Raw genomic sequence first — 17,380 nt, forward strand, 5'->3', positions numbered from 1 at the left:
ACTCTAGGCATTTGAGCACATAATCTAGGCTGATGCTCTCAGTGCCAGTAATGTGGGAGGGCTGCACTGTTGGAGGTGCTATCTTTCAGATACAATGTAGACTGTGTAAAAAATCCTAAGAGCACTCTTTCAAAGAAACATTCTCCCTGGTGTCTTGGCTAATATTAATCCCTCAATCCAGTCAATATCTCATTGCTGTTTGTGGGAGCTTGCTGTGCATAAACTTGGCTGCAGTATGTTTTGACATTACAACAGTGACTAAACTTCAAAAAAGTGCAACATTAGCTGGAAAGCTCTTTGATGTGCCCTGAGGTTGTGAAAGGTGCTAAATAAATGCAAGTTTAATCACTTGTGAGGGTGTTCAGTAAAATTTCAGGTAACTCCTGTGTGTGTGTATGTCTGTGTCTGTGTGTGTTTATGTGTAGGGCCTGCATTGCTTTAGCTGATCTCATCCACGAATGTGCTCATTTACATTGGGCAATGGTGGCCTTGGGGTGGGAAATGGGGGCAAGAGAAATCGAGTGAGAATTGAACACTAACATTGCACTAACATCTGTCGAATGACCACAAGACTGTCCAGGTTCAAAGTCCCACAGGTCTATTCCACATGTCCTTGCCAAGGTCCAATGCAGGAATTGATTATAAGGCCCCTCATGTGCCCTGAATGGTCCCACCCCAGGGTGATCTCCTCAAGATATACATTTCCATGTGCACCCTCCACTCCTCCAACACTGCTCCACTCACCCCCTCAGCCTCCTCCACTGTCAGAGGCCATGCCTTGCCACCTTCCTCCCAGCCTTCATAAGCCCCCTCAGACCATTGCTCCCCAACTTTGACTCCCCGTAACGAATTACTTTTGAGTATGCAGGGAGATGCAATTGGCCATTTTTCACATTTTTATCCCATAAGGAAGGTATGTGCTCAGCCAGTTGGGTGTCTTTGGCGATGTTGGTTGAGGCAGGTATATTAGCTCAGGTCACCTGCTCCTGTCCAGACACTGCCATGGGATCTTCTAAATCCACCCGAACAGCAAAACGGGGCCTCGGTTTAACGTCTCATCTGAAAGAGAGCACCTTCAACAGTGCAGCATTCCCTCAGTTCTGCACTGGGAGTGCCAGCCTGGATTTCGTGCACGAGTCTCTGGAACGGGACTTGAACCCACGATTCAAAGAGTGCCACGAGATCTTTAACTCCCTCGGCACTGCCTGGATTATGTGCTCAGGACCTGGTGCGGGGCTTAAACCCACAACCTCTGATTCAGGGAGAACTGCCAAGAAGCCAAGCTGACAAAATTGATCATTAAAGCACCATAATTTCTGTAGTGTGCGAATTTCAGGAAAGAAATTGCTTGAATAAGATCAAGTATGGTGCATTGCTCTTGGTGTGTGTAGTAGTTTATTAAATCTCATAATTCTGCTCATTACAGAGTTGAATATATCAATCTGCACACTGAGTGAAACCTTGCGAAAGGATCAGTGAACTGATACATAATTAATCCATCTGAAAATAAATTCCATCAGTCGTGAAATATATGCATTTTAGTTTAAGATATTATGATGGAATCTGACAGCATTGAAGAAGGCCCTGCAGCCCATTGTGCTTGTGTCAGCTCTTTGAAAGAACTATACAATTAGTCCACTCACCCTGCTCTTTCTGCATGATCCTGCAAATCCTCATGATCAAGTATTTATCCAATTCCTTTTTGAAAATTATTATTGAATCTGCTTCCACTCCCTTTCAGGCAGTGCGTTCCAGATCGTAACAACTCCCTCCATCACAAAAATTGTCTTTGCCCCTCTCTTTTTTCAGACATATCTACTTCATAGGAACATACGAATTAGGATGCAGGAGCAGGCCATTCAGCCCTTCCACCATTCGCTAAGATTATGGCTGATCTGGTTGTGGTCTCAACTCCACTCTCCTATTTGCCCCCCAAAATCTTTGACTCCCTTGTCTATCAAAAATCTGTCTAACTCAGCCTTAAATATATTCAATGACCCAGTTCCACTGCTCTCTGGGAAAGAGAATTCCACAGACTAACAACCCTCAGAGAAAGAATTTCTCCTCATCTCTCTCTTAAAAGGGAGACCTCTTATTCTCAAATTGTGTTGCCTAGTCTAGTCTCTCCCACAAGAGGAAATATCCGCCAGCATCCACCCTGTCAAATCCCCTCAGGATCTTATATGTTTCAATAAGATCACCTCTCATTCTTCTAAACTCCAATGCCTAAAGACCCAATCTGTTCAACCTGTCTTCATAAGATAAGCCTTTCATTCCCGGAATTAGTCGTGCGAGCCTTCTCTGGACTGCTTCTAACACAATTATATCCTTTTCAAATAAGGAGACCAAAATTGTAAACAATACTCCAGATGTGGTCTCACCAAGGTCCTGTACAGCTGCAGTAAAACTTCCCTACTTTTCTACTCGATTCCCCTTGCAATAAATGCCAACAGTTGTGTGCGGAATCAGAGGAGATAGGGGAAGCGTTAAATTAATATTTTTCGTCAGTATTTACAGTAGAGAAAGAAAATGTTGCCGAGGAGATTACTGAGATACAGCCTACTAGGCTAGATGGGATTGAGATTCACAAGGAGGAGGTGTTAGCAATTTTGGAAAGAGTGAAAATAGATAAGTCCCCTGGGCCAGATGGGATTTATCCTAGGATTCTCTGGGAAGCCAGGGAGGAGATTGCAGAGCCGTTGTTGTTGATCTTTATGTCGTCATTGTCCACAGGAGTAGTGCCGGAGGACTGGAGGATAGCAAATGTTGTCCCCTTGTTCAAGAAGGGGAGTAGAGACAGCCCTGGTAATTATAGACCTGTGAGCCTTACTTCGGTTGTGGGTAAAATGTTGGAAAGGGTTATAAGAGATAGGATTTATAATCATCTTGAAAAGAATAAGTTCATTTACGATAGTCAGCACGGTTTTGTGAAAGGTAGGTCGTGCCTCACAAACCTTATTGAGTTTTTCGAGAAGGTGACCAAACAGGTGGATGAGGGTAAAGCCGTGGATGTGGTGTATATAGATTTCAGTAAGGCGTTTGATAAGGTTCCCCACGGTAGGCTATTGCAGAAAATACGGAAGTATGGGGTTGAAGGTGATTTAGAGCTTTGGATCAGAAATTGGCTAGCTGAAAGAAGACAGAGGGTGGTGGTTGATGGCAAATGTTCATCCTGGAGTTTAGTTATTAGTGGTGTACCGCAAGGTTCTGTTTTGGGGCCACTGCTGTTTGTCATTTTTATAAATGACCTGGATGAGGGTGTAGAAGGGTGGGTTAGTAAATTTGCGGATGACACGAAGGTCGGTGGAGTTGTGGATAGTGTCGAAGGGTGTTGTAGGGTACAGAGGGACATAGATAGGCTGCAGAGCTGGGCTGAGAGATGGCAAATGGAGTTTAATGCGGAGAAGTGTGAGGTGATTCACTTTGGAAGGAGTAACAGGAATGCAGAGTACTGGGCTAATGGGAAGATTCTTGGTAGTGTAGATGAGCAGAGAGATCTTGGTGTCCAGGTACATAAATCCCTGAAAGTTGCTACCCAGGTTAATAGGGCTGTTAAGAAGGCATATGGTGTGTTAGCTTTTATTAGTAGGGGGATCGAGTTTCGGAGCCACGAGGTCATGATGCAGCTGTACAAAACTCTGGTGAGGCCGCACCTTGAGTATTGCGTGCAGTTCTGGTCACCGCATTATAGGAAGGATGTGGAAGCTTTGGAAAGGGTGCAGAGGAGATTTACTAGGATGTTGCCTGGTATGGAAGGAAGGTCTTACGAGGAAAGGCTGAGGGACTTGGGGTTGTTTTCGTTAGAGAGAAGGAGGAGGAGAGGTGACTTAATAGAGACATACAAGATAATCAGAGGGTTAGATAGGGTGGATAGTGAGAGTCTTTTTCCTCGGATGATGATGGCAAACACGAGGGGACATAGCTTTAAGTTGAGGGGTGAAAGATATAGGACAGATGTCAGAGGTAGTTTCTTTACGCAGAGAGTAGTAGAACGCCCTGCCTGCAACAGTAGTAGACTCGCCAACTTTAAGGGCATTTAAGTGGTCATTGGATAGACATATGGATGAAAATGGAATAGTGTAGGTCAGATGATCGGCGCAACATCGAGGGCCGAAGGGCCTGTACTGCGCTGTAATGTTCTAATTCTAATTCTAATTCTAATTCCATTTTCCTTCCTAATCACTTGCTGTACCTGTATAACTAACCTTTTGTGATTCGTGTACCAGGACACCAGATCCCTCTGCACCACTGAGTTCTGCAATCTCTCTCCATTTAAATAATATACAGCTTTTCTAGTCTTCCTGCCAAAGTGGTCAAGTTCGCATTTATCCGCATCATACTCCATCTGCCAAATTTTTGCCCACTCACTTAACCTATCCATATCCCTTTGTAGAATCTTTACCTCCTCTTGACAATTTACTTTTCTTTCTATTTTGATGTCATCAGCAAATTTAGCTACCGTACATCCGATCCCTTCATCCAAGTCATTGATATAAATTGTAAATAGTTGAGGACCCAGCTAGAGCATGGCTACCCGACCCCAACGGGACCCGACCCGAACCGAACCGAACCCGACGGGACCCGACCCGAACCGAACCCGACGGGACCCGACCCGAACCGAACCGAACCCGACAGGACCCAACGACATGTGTCGGGATCAGGTCGGGTCGCACTTCTGGGTCCGGCATTCGGGCTCGGCTCAGGTCAGGCTGGGTCGGACACTCTCTTATCACCACCTCCGGTAAGTGGCTCCAATATTAATGTACGTTTTGGACTAGAAAGGTTGTTTAGTTACAGTTTTTTTTTAAGCTTGTGCAGATAAGTAACAAAGTGAAAAATGGAAGGTAGGTTAAAGTAGAGTAGGGATTAAATGAAACCCGACAGAACCACATCTGACCCGAGCCCGACCCAGTCCGAGTCCTTTCATTTTTCCCACGCCCGACCCGACCATCAGTTAACCTTCCTATCAGGTTACCAGTCCTTTATCCATGCTAATATGTTACCCCCTACACTGTGCAGTACTGACCCCACATGGACTGCAGCGGTTCAAAAAGGCAGCTCACCACCACCTTTTCAAGGGCAATTAGGGATGGGCAATAGATGCTGTCCTAGCCAGTGATGCCCACATCCCATGAATGAATTAAAAAAGTAACCTTTGATGTGACACCTTATCAAATGTCTTTTCGAAATCTAAGTACAGTACATCTAAAGGTTTCCCTTTCTCCACCTTGTTTGTTACTTCCTTGAAAAACTCTAATAAATTAGTGAAACACAATTTCCCTTTCACAAACAATGTTGACTCTGTCTGATCCCATGATGATTTTCTAAGTATACTGCTATGACCTCCTCAATAATGGATTCTAGCAATTTCCCTATTACAGATATTTGGCCTACTGGCCTATAGTTTCCTGCTTTACGCCTTCCTCCTTTCCTGAATAGAGGTGTTATATTATTTATTTTCCAATCCATTGGGATGCTTCCAGAATCTAGGGAATTTTGGAACATCATAACCAATGCATCTACTATCTCTGCAGCCACTTCTTTTAAGACCCTAGGATGCAGGCCATCTGGTCCTGGGGACTTGTCAGTCTTTAGCTCGAGTCGTTTTCCCAGCACCTTTTCCCTGATGATGGTGATTGTTTTAGGTTCCTCCCTCCCTTTCACCTCTTGATTTTCAAGTGTCTTTGGGAGGTTTTCTAAGTCTTGTACATGGAAAACAGAAACAAAATACCTGTTCAATTCCCCAGACTCTCTCTCTAGAAGGCCAACACTAGTTTTGGTTACCCTTTTCCTATTTAAATACTTGCAGAAACTCTTGCTATCTATTTTTATATTACTTGCTAATTTTCTCTCGTACTCTACTTTCTCCCTCTTAATTTTATTTTCATCATTCTTTGCTTGTTCTTAACATCTGTCCAATCTTCTGACCTACCACTAATCTTTGCAGATTTGTACAGTGTTTCTTTTAATTTGATACTATCCTTAACTTCCCTACTTAGCCACAGATGATGCATCCTTCTCAAATGTAAGGGGCTAGGTAATATTTTACGGAAAAGGTCTTTTGTAGGTTCATGTGGAGTTTCTCAGAAACATTTGGAGTCAAGGTGTGCAGAACAAGGGTGAGGGGACACTGTCCATTCACGGGACTTTGCTAGCCAGTTCTCTTCAGAACTGGTTCTTACAGTTGGACTTACCCCTTGACTCGTGAAACCTGAGCTTCCTGCATTACTTAGTGTACTACACACCACCTGGAATGGTACTAAGCCACTCAACTAGTAAAGCCTCACTCAGCTAACCAGAGCAACAGTTAGCTACAGTCAACAGGATTACTACTAAAGATGGCGGTCCATTGACCCCTTCTTGAAAGTGTGGGCCTCAGGATGTGACTGCTCCCAGAGTTCTTGATTCCTTCATTAGAAGAAATAAGAAGTCGCATGGCATCAGGTCAAACATGGGCATGGACACCTCCTGCTGATTACTGCCCCCCCTCCACCCTCCCTCAGCTGATGAGCCAGTACTCCTCCATGTTGAACACCACTTGGAAGAAGTACTGAGGGTGGCAGGGGCACAGAATGTACTCTGGGTGGGAGAATTCAATGTCCGTCACCAAAGGTAGCACCACTACTGACCAAGCTGGCTGAGTCCTAAAGGACACAGCTACTAGACTGAGTCTGCGGCAGGTGGTGAGGGAACCAACAAGAGGGTTAGACCTACTTGACTTCAGCCTCACCAATTTGCCTGTTGCAGATGCAAATGTCCATGACAGTATTGGTAGGAGAGGCCTTGTGGAGACGAAGTCCATACTTCACATTGAGGGTACCCTCTATCATGTTGTGGAACTATATATTCGTTCGCTGTCGCTGGGTCAAAATCCTGGAACTCCCTTTCTAACAGCACTGTGGGTGTACCTACCCCATATGAACTACAGCGGTTCAAAAGGACAGCTCACCACCACCTTCTCAAAGGCAATTGGGGACGGACAACAAATGCTGGCCTAGCCAGCGATGCCCACATCCTGTAAAAGAATAAAGAAAAAAATAGGTTGGGTAGCAGACAGAAAAAAAGACTTGCATTTCTATCTGAGGATGTCCCAAAGCACCTCGCAACCAATGCAATACTTTTGAAGTGTGGTTACTGTCGTGTTGTTGGAAAACGACAGCCAATTTGGTTATGAAAGTGTATGACCACTTGCATGCACAAAAGCCTGAAAGGAGCAAGGGACCATGTCCACCTTAATTCATTGGACAGCTTGTGTTGTTCTATACAATGCCATCTCCACATAACCACAAACAGCAATGTGTTAATGAGCAGATATTCTGATTTTCAGTGATATGTTGGTTGAGGGATAAATATTGGTCAGGGGACAGAGGAGAAACCCCCAACTCTTCTTCCAGTAGTGCCATGGGATGTATAACGACCACTTGAGGGGGCATCGATTTAACCTGCACTGGGAGTGCCAGCCCAGATTAGGTGCTGAAGTCTCTGGAGTGGGACTTGAAGTCATAACTTTCTGACTCTGAGGTGAGAATGCTACCCGATACTGTCTGAACTCTTGCACATGGAAAGGACACGTTGGTGAGTGGCCAGAGGCCTGTGAGTATTATAAATCAGGGAGCGTCAATACCCACAGGAGGAGGATACACAATATAAACTAGTTCAAGTGCACAAAAGATCTGCTTTTGAGATCTTGGCTTAACTGGAGCATTTACCAGAAAAGACAGCACCCAAATAAAACAGCATGGTAATGAGATCCCAGAATGTGGTGAATTATGTTTTATTTTAACAGAATCTTTAATCAACCTCTGAAAAAACACATTGTATCCTGAACTTTGTCTTCCGACGCCTGAGAGGAGTAAGGATATTTTTGAAACCTTGTTGAAATGAGAAGGAAATAATTGGCTTCACTATTGAGTTGAACTCCCGTTGAAATGGGCTGCTGTCATTTTATTTATGGATGGTCTCGAGGGAAGAGTCGAGGTCCATTAGCACAGGACAGCACCAAGTCTGAAATGAGATGGTGAGATAATTCAAGTAGTACTTGGTCAGGTGACGTTAGCTTGGATTTTAAGAGCCTGCAGATTTTAGGACGAGGGAAGACTGAGGGAGATGGGCTTTACAGGAGCATAATATTCCTGTGAATGTGGAGGATTAAGGGTGATCTAACTGAGCTGTTTCCGATGATTAAAGGATTTGATAGTGTAGATAGAGAGAAACTATTTCCTCTGGTGGAGGGAGTCCGAAACAAGGGGGCATAAACTTAACATTAGAGCCAGGCTATTCAGGAGTGATGTCTGGAAGCACTTCACACAAAGGGGAGTGGAAATCAGGGACTCTCTCCCCCAAAAAGCAATTGAGGTTGGTGGGGGGGGGGGTCAATTGAAAATTCCCACAGTTTTTAAGGTCTGCGGAAAGGATGCGGTAGAGGAGGAGATAGTGCATCTGAATTTGAACACAGTGAGGACAAAGAGAGGAGGCTAGGTAGAAGGAACAAGGGAGGGAACAGCAGAGAATCAGAAACCGTAGGACTGTTGATTAAAAATAAGAGGGGAAAAAACTGTAAAGGAGAGAGGTTTAATGCTCTTGTTTAACCAAGTGAATCATAAGAGGGTTTAAAATAACACAGGACTATTTCAACGAGCGGGGGAGTTCTCCCCGTGCCCTAACCAACATTCATCCCTCAACTGATGCCACCAAAACACCTTCACATTTATCCCCTTTGTGGATTCTTGCTATGCGCAAACTAGCTGCTGCATTCACGCAGTGACAACACTTCAGAGAAGGTTTGGCTCAGTGATGACACTCTTTCCTCTGAGTCAGAACAATGTTGAGTTCAAGCCCCACTTCGGTGCCGTACTGAGGGAGTGCTGTCGGAGATGCTGCCTTTTGGATGAGACTTTAAGCTGGATGTAAAACATTCCAATGGCACTATTCGAAGAGGAGCAGGAATGGTCAATATTCCTCCGCAAACCAGCAGCAATAAACAGGCCATTCATTTGTTCCGCCTGGGATCATGCTGTGCGCAAATTTGGCTACTGTACTGCCATAACAACGGACTGCTGTTCCGAAGTTCATAGACTGTCAGGAAGTGGCTCACATCTCCAACACCCATTCTAACTCATCCTTTCACAAGGCTGTAATAACCATGAACCCCCCCCTCCCCCTCCCCCTCCCCCTCCCCTCAGTCTCCTCTAACCTGACAGTCTGTATGATTAATTTCCCTCAGTTTGTGACGCAGTGGTGAATCCAGGATAATTCTTGCACTGCCTGTTATTTGATAGTTGCTGTGCTGTTGCACCCCAGACTGTCATTTCCTGGGGAAGGATGCAGTGTTTGCTGTGAGAGTAGATAGCTGAGTCCAGACAATGCACTGAGGCTGCTGAAGAATGCGGGTCACAAGTGAGAGCGAGCGCCGCTGGCTTTGATTAAATTAACAAGCCTTTAAAGCCGTTTGATTGTCAGAGATAGTCATTCGTTGTGGGGCCAACCACTAAAGGGCACTTAAAGGGGACCCTCACATTGGCACAGTGCGGCAGGAGGCTGGTGAGTGGTTCCCACTGTTTAACGACATTCTGCATTTATATAGCGCCTTTAATGCAGTACATCATCCCAAGGCATTTCACAGGAGTGTGATATTCCCTTGTGTATAGACGATTAAGAAGTGATCGAACTGAGGTGCTAAGATGATTAAAGGACAGCTTGCACTCCTTTCCGAGTTCATGTGGAATTTAGTTTAGGAGACTCTTGGGCGCAGTGATAAATTTCTGTGCAGCTCAATCACGGGACACAGTGCACGCGAGGGGTGAGCCATTGGATCAGCAACTGCACATTGGGTGTTTGACTCACGTCACTGGTTCAGCTGCCATTAGCAGCTTGCTTCCGGTGTTCAGTGGTTGCAGGTCACACTGTCGGTCCGATGCCACTGGGATAGTGAGTAAGGGCGCCAGGTGTGATGTTTATTGGCACTCAGCAGTCACTTCCACTGCTGTGTTATTCAATAACTCTTCTCTCAGGCTGTAAATCCAGAGCAAACGCTTCTTCTTCTCCCTCGCATGATAAAAAGCAGCAGCCTAACCTCATTACCCCGTTTAGAGTCACAGATGCTTCCCATTCCCCATTCTGTGAAGGAAGTGCACCTCTCTTGATCCCACCACTGACTCGGTCCTCTCGAGGTCAGGTAACTCACCTCACTGTCACCAGGCTTATTCAGTGTGACCCATCCTAAGTAGTAGCACTGTTTAACCCAATATTTCCCACTCGCTGCCTTGTTCCTGTTTGAAGGCAATGACCTGGAGATTTGGAGAGGTCAGATAGTTCTTAATACTGTTCCTATGCTGCTGAATTCAGCTGAAATCAGAACACCAAGGCCCGAAAGAATTAGCTTGTGATAAAGGGGTATTTTGAACTTTATACTGTTACAACCAAGGCAGGAGGAGTGCACTGTTAATTCAGTCCCACTTCTGCACAGGTTCCAACATATTCTTTACATGTTTTCACTTGTTGAAACAGTCAATTAGATACACTATTTCCACCCCAGAATAGAACACACTAACCAGACTGAACAACAAAATTAACAGTCTATTATAAAACAAGTCTTAACTAGTAATGAGGTAAAACAATATCACATAGATCAATTTTTTTAAATCCAATATTAAATTTTTGTAGTCCTCTTTACCTTAGTCCCTTCACACTCACACATACACAGACATAGACACACATACACATATATACCGATTAACTGAAGAAAAAGTTTAAAAGGATTTTTCAATCAGAGCTCTATACAGACAAAAAAATACACTCGAAAAGATCACTTACCCACCCCTGAAAAAAATAGCAGATGAGACACACCGTACCAAACTGGCACACAGTCCAACCTCCGAGCACATGTAGACAGGATCATTAGAATCTTCCAGAATTATCTCTCTCCAGGTGGCATTGAAAAGTAACTTAGCAGGCCTTCTTGAAATACAAGAAAAAAAACAATTGACACACTGAACTTCAAAGAGTCTTTTAGGGAATTGCGAGAAAATGAGCTGGGTTGTAGTCTTCTGTTCTTTCTTGGAAAGTGCTCCATTTTCTGTCCCTTTTTGATGCTTTAACACCACTTGACATTTTTTTAAAAACATTCAGTAAGAATCTGATCTCTTCCTCCCGGAGGTAAATTACACACTGCCTCACAACTGGACAACTTGTCAGTTTTCTGCCCACCCAGATGTTCTGTTGCTACTGCCTTGTCCAATCAAAGGAGTGCCTGTCAATTTTCTGCCCCCGTTGCATTGTCTTCTGCTCTAAGCCTAGCCTGAGCCAGGTGACAAAAAGCAACACTGTTGCCAATTGGCTCCCTCACTGTCCTCTTGATTAAAAACATTTATTTAGCTTAACTATAAATTCCTTTTTTTTAATTATTTTTTTTAACAAAAGAGCCACTTTCATAATGATACAAAGTAAATCTAAACTGCTATAAAGAGAAATAAAATCCAGAATTTATCTAATTGGAAATACAAAATTCCCATTTAAGCTTGATTCTTATGCAATTTAATTGCCATTCTTAATTCATTGAGTCACATTGCTGCCCCAACAGTGACAGACCTGTCCCCACCAGTACCATACCCCGGTGTTATACAGTGACAGACCTGTCCCCACCAGTACTGTACCCCAGTGTTATACAGTGACAGACCTGTCCCCACCAGTACTGTACCCCAGTGTTATACAGTGACAGACTTGTCCCCACCAGTACTATACCCCAGTGTTATACAGTGACAGACTTGTCCCCACCAGTACTGTACCCCAGTGTTATACAGTGACAGACTTGTCCCCACCAGTACTATACCCCAGTGTTATACAGTGACAGACTTGTCCCCACCAGTACCATACCCCGGTGTTATACAGTGACAGACCTGTCCCCACCAGTACCATACCCCGGTGTTATACAGTGACAGACCTGTCCCCATCAGTACAGTATCCCAGTGTTATACAGTGACAGACCTGTCCCCACCAGTACTGTACCCCAGTGTTATACAGTGACAGACCTGTCCCACCAGTACTGTACCCCAGTGTTATACAGTGACAGACCTGTCCCCATCAGTACAGTATCCCAGTGTTATCCAGTGACAGACCTGTCCCCATCAGTACAGTATCCCAGTGTTATACAGTGACAGACCTGTCCCCACCAGTGCTGTTATACGGGATTTGGGAAATGAGTGGAATGGAACAAAGTTGATAGCTCTTTCAGAGAAGTGGGACAGGTGTGATGGGCTGAATGGCCTTCTGCAATGCAAAATACTGTGATTCTCCAGTTTTAACCCTATGCTTTCAATCTCTTGTCTACAGGAGTAACCAGGGGTTCATGCACATGAAACTCACTCGAACCAAAGAGAGTAAATACGTTTTGGGTCTGAACAGCCCTCCATTCGACAGTGTGCCCGAGGTTATCCACTACTACACCAGCCGCAAGCTGCCTATCAAAGGAGCTGAGCACATGTCCCTCCTGTACCCAGTGGCTATCAGAACGCTATAGCAATCAGAGCTTGTTCGAACAAGTCCCACAGACCTGATTTGTGCACAGATTCTTTTATAGACACACACACTGGTGGTCCAGTGAAGGCAACATTTGACCTTCGGCCAATGGCATTCCACGTGCGTACAGGGAGTGACCAGAGTGACCGGCTTCAGAGATGGCACATGGTCTTCCTGACATCCCAACCTAGACTGCGGCCCTTCCTGAGACTGCCGATGACAGAATACGCCAGGCCGTGATTCCCGACCAGAGGTTGGCCAATGACTTAAGGATTTATGAATGCTGAAACTTCTTGGAATTCCAGAATGTTGTAGGAATCTTAACCTAATGTATATTTATGAGGTGTTTTTCCAGTTAATTTTGAAAGGATTTGGGCTTTGATGGCCTGTATCCGATCGACAGCTCTTCTTGGGTGTGAGGGCACAAAGTAGCCCCTGATATAATCCTAAATTAACAATCTGACACAGAACAGAGGATGGACTAGGGTGGGAAATGGGAAAATGGCACTCTGGTGCAACAAGGGGTGATGTTCTGGGGATGGGCTAAACATCATTGTGGGGGAGCTTTATTCTGTATCTAACTCATGCTGTACCTGTCCTGGGAGCGTTTGATGGGACAGTGTAGATGGAGCTTTACTCTGTATCTAACTCCATGCTGTACCTGTCCTGGCAGTGTTTGAAGGGGACAGTGTAGAGGGAGCTTTACTCTGTACCTAACCCCGTTTTTTTTTCAGTGTAGAGGGAGCTTTACTCTGTATCTAACCCCCTTTTTTTTTTCAGGTGGCAGTGTTTGAAGGGGACAGTGTAGAGGGAGCTTTACTCTGTACCTAACCCCGTTTTTTTTTTTTTCCCCATGCTGTACCTGTCCTGGGAGTGTTTGATGAGACAGTGAGTGCCTGAAATGAGAAAAGTTACCTTCTCCAGCAGCTTGAGGAACAGAAAAGGAAATGAATGGTGACCATGGTGTTATTTGATATTTAACCTTGTTCTTCACAGTCACATTCCTGTATCCATTCATATCGAAAACAATTGACAAAATTTCACTCCTCACATTTAACCGAAGCAGTAATGTGAAGGATTTGGTACATTTGGGAAGGAGAGACTGCTTTTAATAAATCTCAGTATTCAGTCGGGTGGTCAGGAAACAGGCTTAGCTAAAGGGGCTTTGAAGCAGGGTAGAAATTACTGCTGTTAATATCAGTCAATGCACCAGCAGTCAACAGTTCACTGTGTACTGATTTAGTGGAGTTAGATATTTCAAATGGGTTCAAAGGGATGTCTTGATAACACAATTAGTCTTTGTATGTTACAATAACCAACAACCATTTCTACATTTTGCAGCTCCTGCCATGTTTTACAATGATGTGAGTTGCCCTTGTCCTTTTGTGATTAATGGCCTTGTTTACCCACTCCATTTCTGTTGAGAAATTCCTTTTCAAGTTGGAAAGTATTAAAAAAGTATATACAGTACAGGAACAGGCCATTCAGCCCAGCAGGTCCATACGAGCCTCCTCCCAACCCCTCTTCATCTCACCTTATCAGCCTGTGCTTCTATTCCTTTCCCCCTGAAATACATCTATGCTATTAATCTCAACTACACATTATCACCACTCACCGGGTAAAGAAGTTTCTAAGAATTCTCTGTTGGACTTTAGTGACTACCTTATATTTATGGACCCTGATTCTGGTCTTGCCCACACGTGAACCATTTATTTTTCATTCATTCATTGGATGTGGGCGTCGCTGTCTAGGCCAGCATTTATTGCCCATCCCTAATTGCCCTTGAGAAGGTGGTGGTGAGCTGCCTTCTTGAATCGCTGCAGTCCATGTGAGATAGGTACACCCACAGTACTAAAATGTTCTCCATGTCTATCTTATCAAACCCTTATATAATTTTTAAGACCTCTGACAGGTCACCCCTCAGCCTTCTCTTCTCTGGGGAAAAGCTTCCCAGTCTGAACAATCTTTCCTGATAAGTTCAACAGATAACACGAACACACAAAAGTTGGAACACAGATAAAGTCCTTTCGGTGAAACCTTGCAACAGAACAGCTCTGAAAGGTATTTAATTCGGACCTTAGCTTTATTGGTACAGTTGTGTAGTGGTTATGTTAGTGGACTAGTAATCAAGTAGCCTGGGCAAATAATCCCGAGAACAGCAGTTCAAATCACACCATGGGCACTTTGAGAATTTGAATTCAGTTTTTAAAAAAAGCTAGTGTCAGTAAAAGTGACTGTAAAGTTGTTGGGATTCTTGGTAAAAACACAACTGCTTCACTAATGTCCTTTAAAGAATGAAAACTGCTGCCCTTACCCGGTCTGGGCCGATATGTGACTCCAGTCCCACAGCAATGTGGTTCACTATTAACTGCCTCTGAAATGGGCCGAGCAAAACACTCCGTTCTATCAAACTTATTGGGCAACAAGGGTTGGAAAGTAAAGCCTAGCTTGTCAGTGTATGTAATGCAAAAACAAAAGCATACTCGTCATCGGTCATCAGGGTTCCGCGTGAGGTTTTGGTACAAAGTCTTATAAATTGCATTTTAACCCAGTGGTCTGTTGGATGAAGTTGTGTAGCTACAGACAGGAGGGTCCCAGGCTGGGGCTCCCACCTGAACATTGGCCACCTGGCTGAGGTGCCAGGGCCGATGACACTGTGTTCCAGCCAAGGTCAGCACTTTCTGAAGAGGAGGAAACTCATGGTCGACAGGCATCTTGCAATCAGATAACAACACCTGAGGAGTCTAAAAACTCAGAGCTGTCTGAGGCTTAGAAAATGGTGTCACTTGTTTGTGTGAAGATTGTGAGGACGATACCTTAAAATGGTGAACTACACTGCGGAGCCCCTTTTGGTACACGTTATTTATTAAAAATAGTAACTGATCTGCAGGAAGTGTGGTTTTTGAAATGAAGCATCTATGGAAATAAAACTTTTAATGCTTGTTTAATATGATCTCCAGTGAGGCCAAAGCACACAGTGTCACTGACTTTATGTCAAGGAGCACAGACCTAAATAACACCTGTCTCAAGGCCCTCTCTCGGGAATGGTCTCTCGGGAATAGCTTACAGAGGGGCCTGTTGAGCTCCCGATTTCAATAATGTCACTCTGGCTCTTACCAAGTGAAGCTCAGGCAAGAGAGAAAATAACCCAGTGGTCAACTTTATTTCCATTTTAACAACAAGAGCACACACACTGACATTTGAAACCAACATCTGGAATATATGGAGTGTGATGGCAGCTTCAGCCCAGAGCTGTGAACACAATGCCCAGCAGCATCTGTCATCTCCAACAAGAGAGAATCTAAGCATTTCCCCTTGATGTTCAGCAGCATCACCATCGCTGAATCCCCCAGCATTAACATCCTGGGGGTTACCATTAACCAGAAATTTCACTGCACCAGCAACATAAATACTGTGGCTACAAGAGCAAATCAGAAGCTGGGAATTGTGTGGTGAGTAACTCACCTCCTGACTCCTCTAAACCTGTCCATCATCTACAAGACACAAGTCAGGAGTGTGATGGAATACGCTGCACTTGCCTGGATGGGCACAGCTCCAACAACACTCAAGAAGCTTGACACCATCCAGGAGTAAGCTGCCCACTTCATCTGCACCCCATCCATCATCTTCAACATTCACTCCCTCCACCACCGACGCACAGTGGCAACAGTGTGTACCATCTACAAGATGCACTGCAGCAATGCACCAAGGCTCCTTAGACAGCACCTTCCAAACCCACGACCTCTACCACCGAGAAGGACAAGGTCAGCAGATGCATGGAAACACCACCGCCTGCAAGTTCCCCTCCAAGTCACACACCATCCTGACTTGGAACTATATCGCTGTTCCTTCACTGTCACTGGGTCAGAATCCTGGAATTCCCTTCCTAACAGCACTGTTGGTGTACCTACCCCACATGGACTGCAGCAGTTCAAGGTGGTGGCTCACCATCACCTTCTCGAGGGCAATTGGGGATGGGCAATAAATGCTGGCCTGGCCAGTGACGCCCACATCCCATGAACGAATAGGGAAGGCTGGCTCAGTTGGCTGGCCTGGCTCCCTGTCAGTACACAGTGCTGCCAACATCTGCCATCCCAGGGTACTGGGATGGGGGGAGTGGGGAGAGTCTGCACCTAGGTTCTTGGAGAGCTTGCTGTGTGCCGACAGCATTTTCCATTTGTATTCTTGAGTCTGCAGTATTATTCTCCTCCTCCCTCACTTGCCCCTCCCTCTTCCCCTCCTTCCCTGCTCACTTGTCCTCTCATCCCTTCTCCCTATCTCTCCCTCATCTCCTTCCACCTCCCTTTCCCTCTCTCCCCTTCCCCCTCTTCCTTCTGTTTTGTTCCATTCCCTTTCAGCTGATTTTATATTAAGGCAATTTAATCAGGTTGAAGGGGCCATTACTTTCTGTTTATGAAAATTGGATTTAACAGCATAAATACCTGACGCTCACAAGCACTGGGTTGTTGGAATCCCAACTTAAAAGCACTAAAATAAAAAGCCCCTATCAGTGCCCAAATCGACATGTTAACTTGTCAGCCATGACTCAGTGTTCGCGGTCTCACCTCTGCGAGTTTCCGCCATGACAGACAGTGACTACGCTTCAACAACGGTAAAGTGCTTCCGAACATGCTGACGTTGTGAAAGGCTCTATAGAAATGCAAACCTTTCTTTGTTTCTGATTTTTAACATCAGATATGGCTGGATTTATTGGGTTCACTTTCATACTTTGCCATTTGTTGGCACTTGAACTCACCACCTCTAAGGTACTATCATAGTATCATAATCATTCCATTACCATACCCCCTCAGCAACTAAAATCAAATCCCAGCACACAGGATCCGTTTTGAAAGCAGAGCGAGAGTTC

General features: G+C 44.8%; 1 protein-coding gene across 5 annotated transcripts in view; it reads left to right on the top strand.

Moving 5' to 3' along the window:
- Positions 1–15,425, top strand: part of LOC137350678 (SH2 domain-containing adapter protein F-like) — a 207,049-nt gene extending 191,624 nt beyond the window's left edge. For all 5 annotated transcript variants that reach the window (XM_068015535.1, XM_068015537.1, XM_068015539.1 and 2 more), the window contains one exon: positions 12,328–15,425. In XM_068015535.1, the coding sequence (XP_067871636.1) occupies positions 12,328–12,514 (187 nt within the window). In that variant the 3' untranslated portion in view covers positions 12,515–15,425. The remainder of the gene's footprint in view (positions 1–12,327) is intronic.
- The last annotated feature ends 1,955 nt before the right edge of the window (positions 15,426–17,380 follow it).

This window comes from Heterodontus francisci, chromosome 35 (assembly GCF_036365525.1).
Source record: "Heterodontus francisci isolate sHetFra1 chromosome 35, sHetFra1.hap1, whole genome shotgun sequence".
Taxonomy (NCBI): domain Eukaryota; kingdom Metazoa; phylum Chordata; class Chondrichthyes; order Heterodontiformes; family Heterodontidae; genus Heterodontus; species Heterodontus francisci.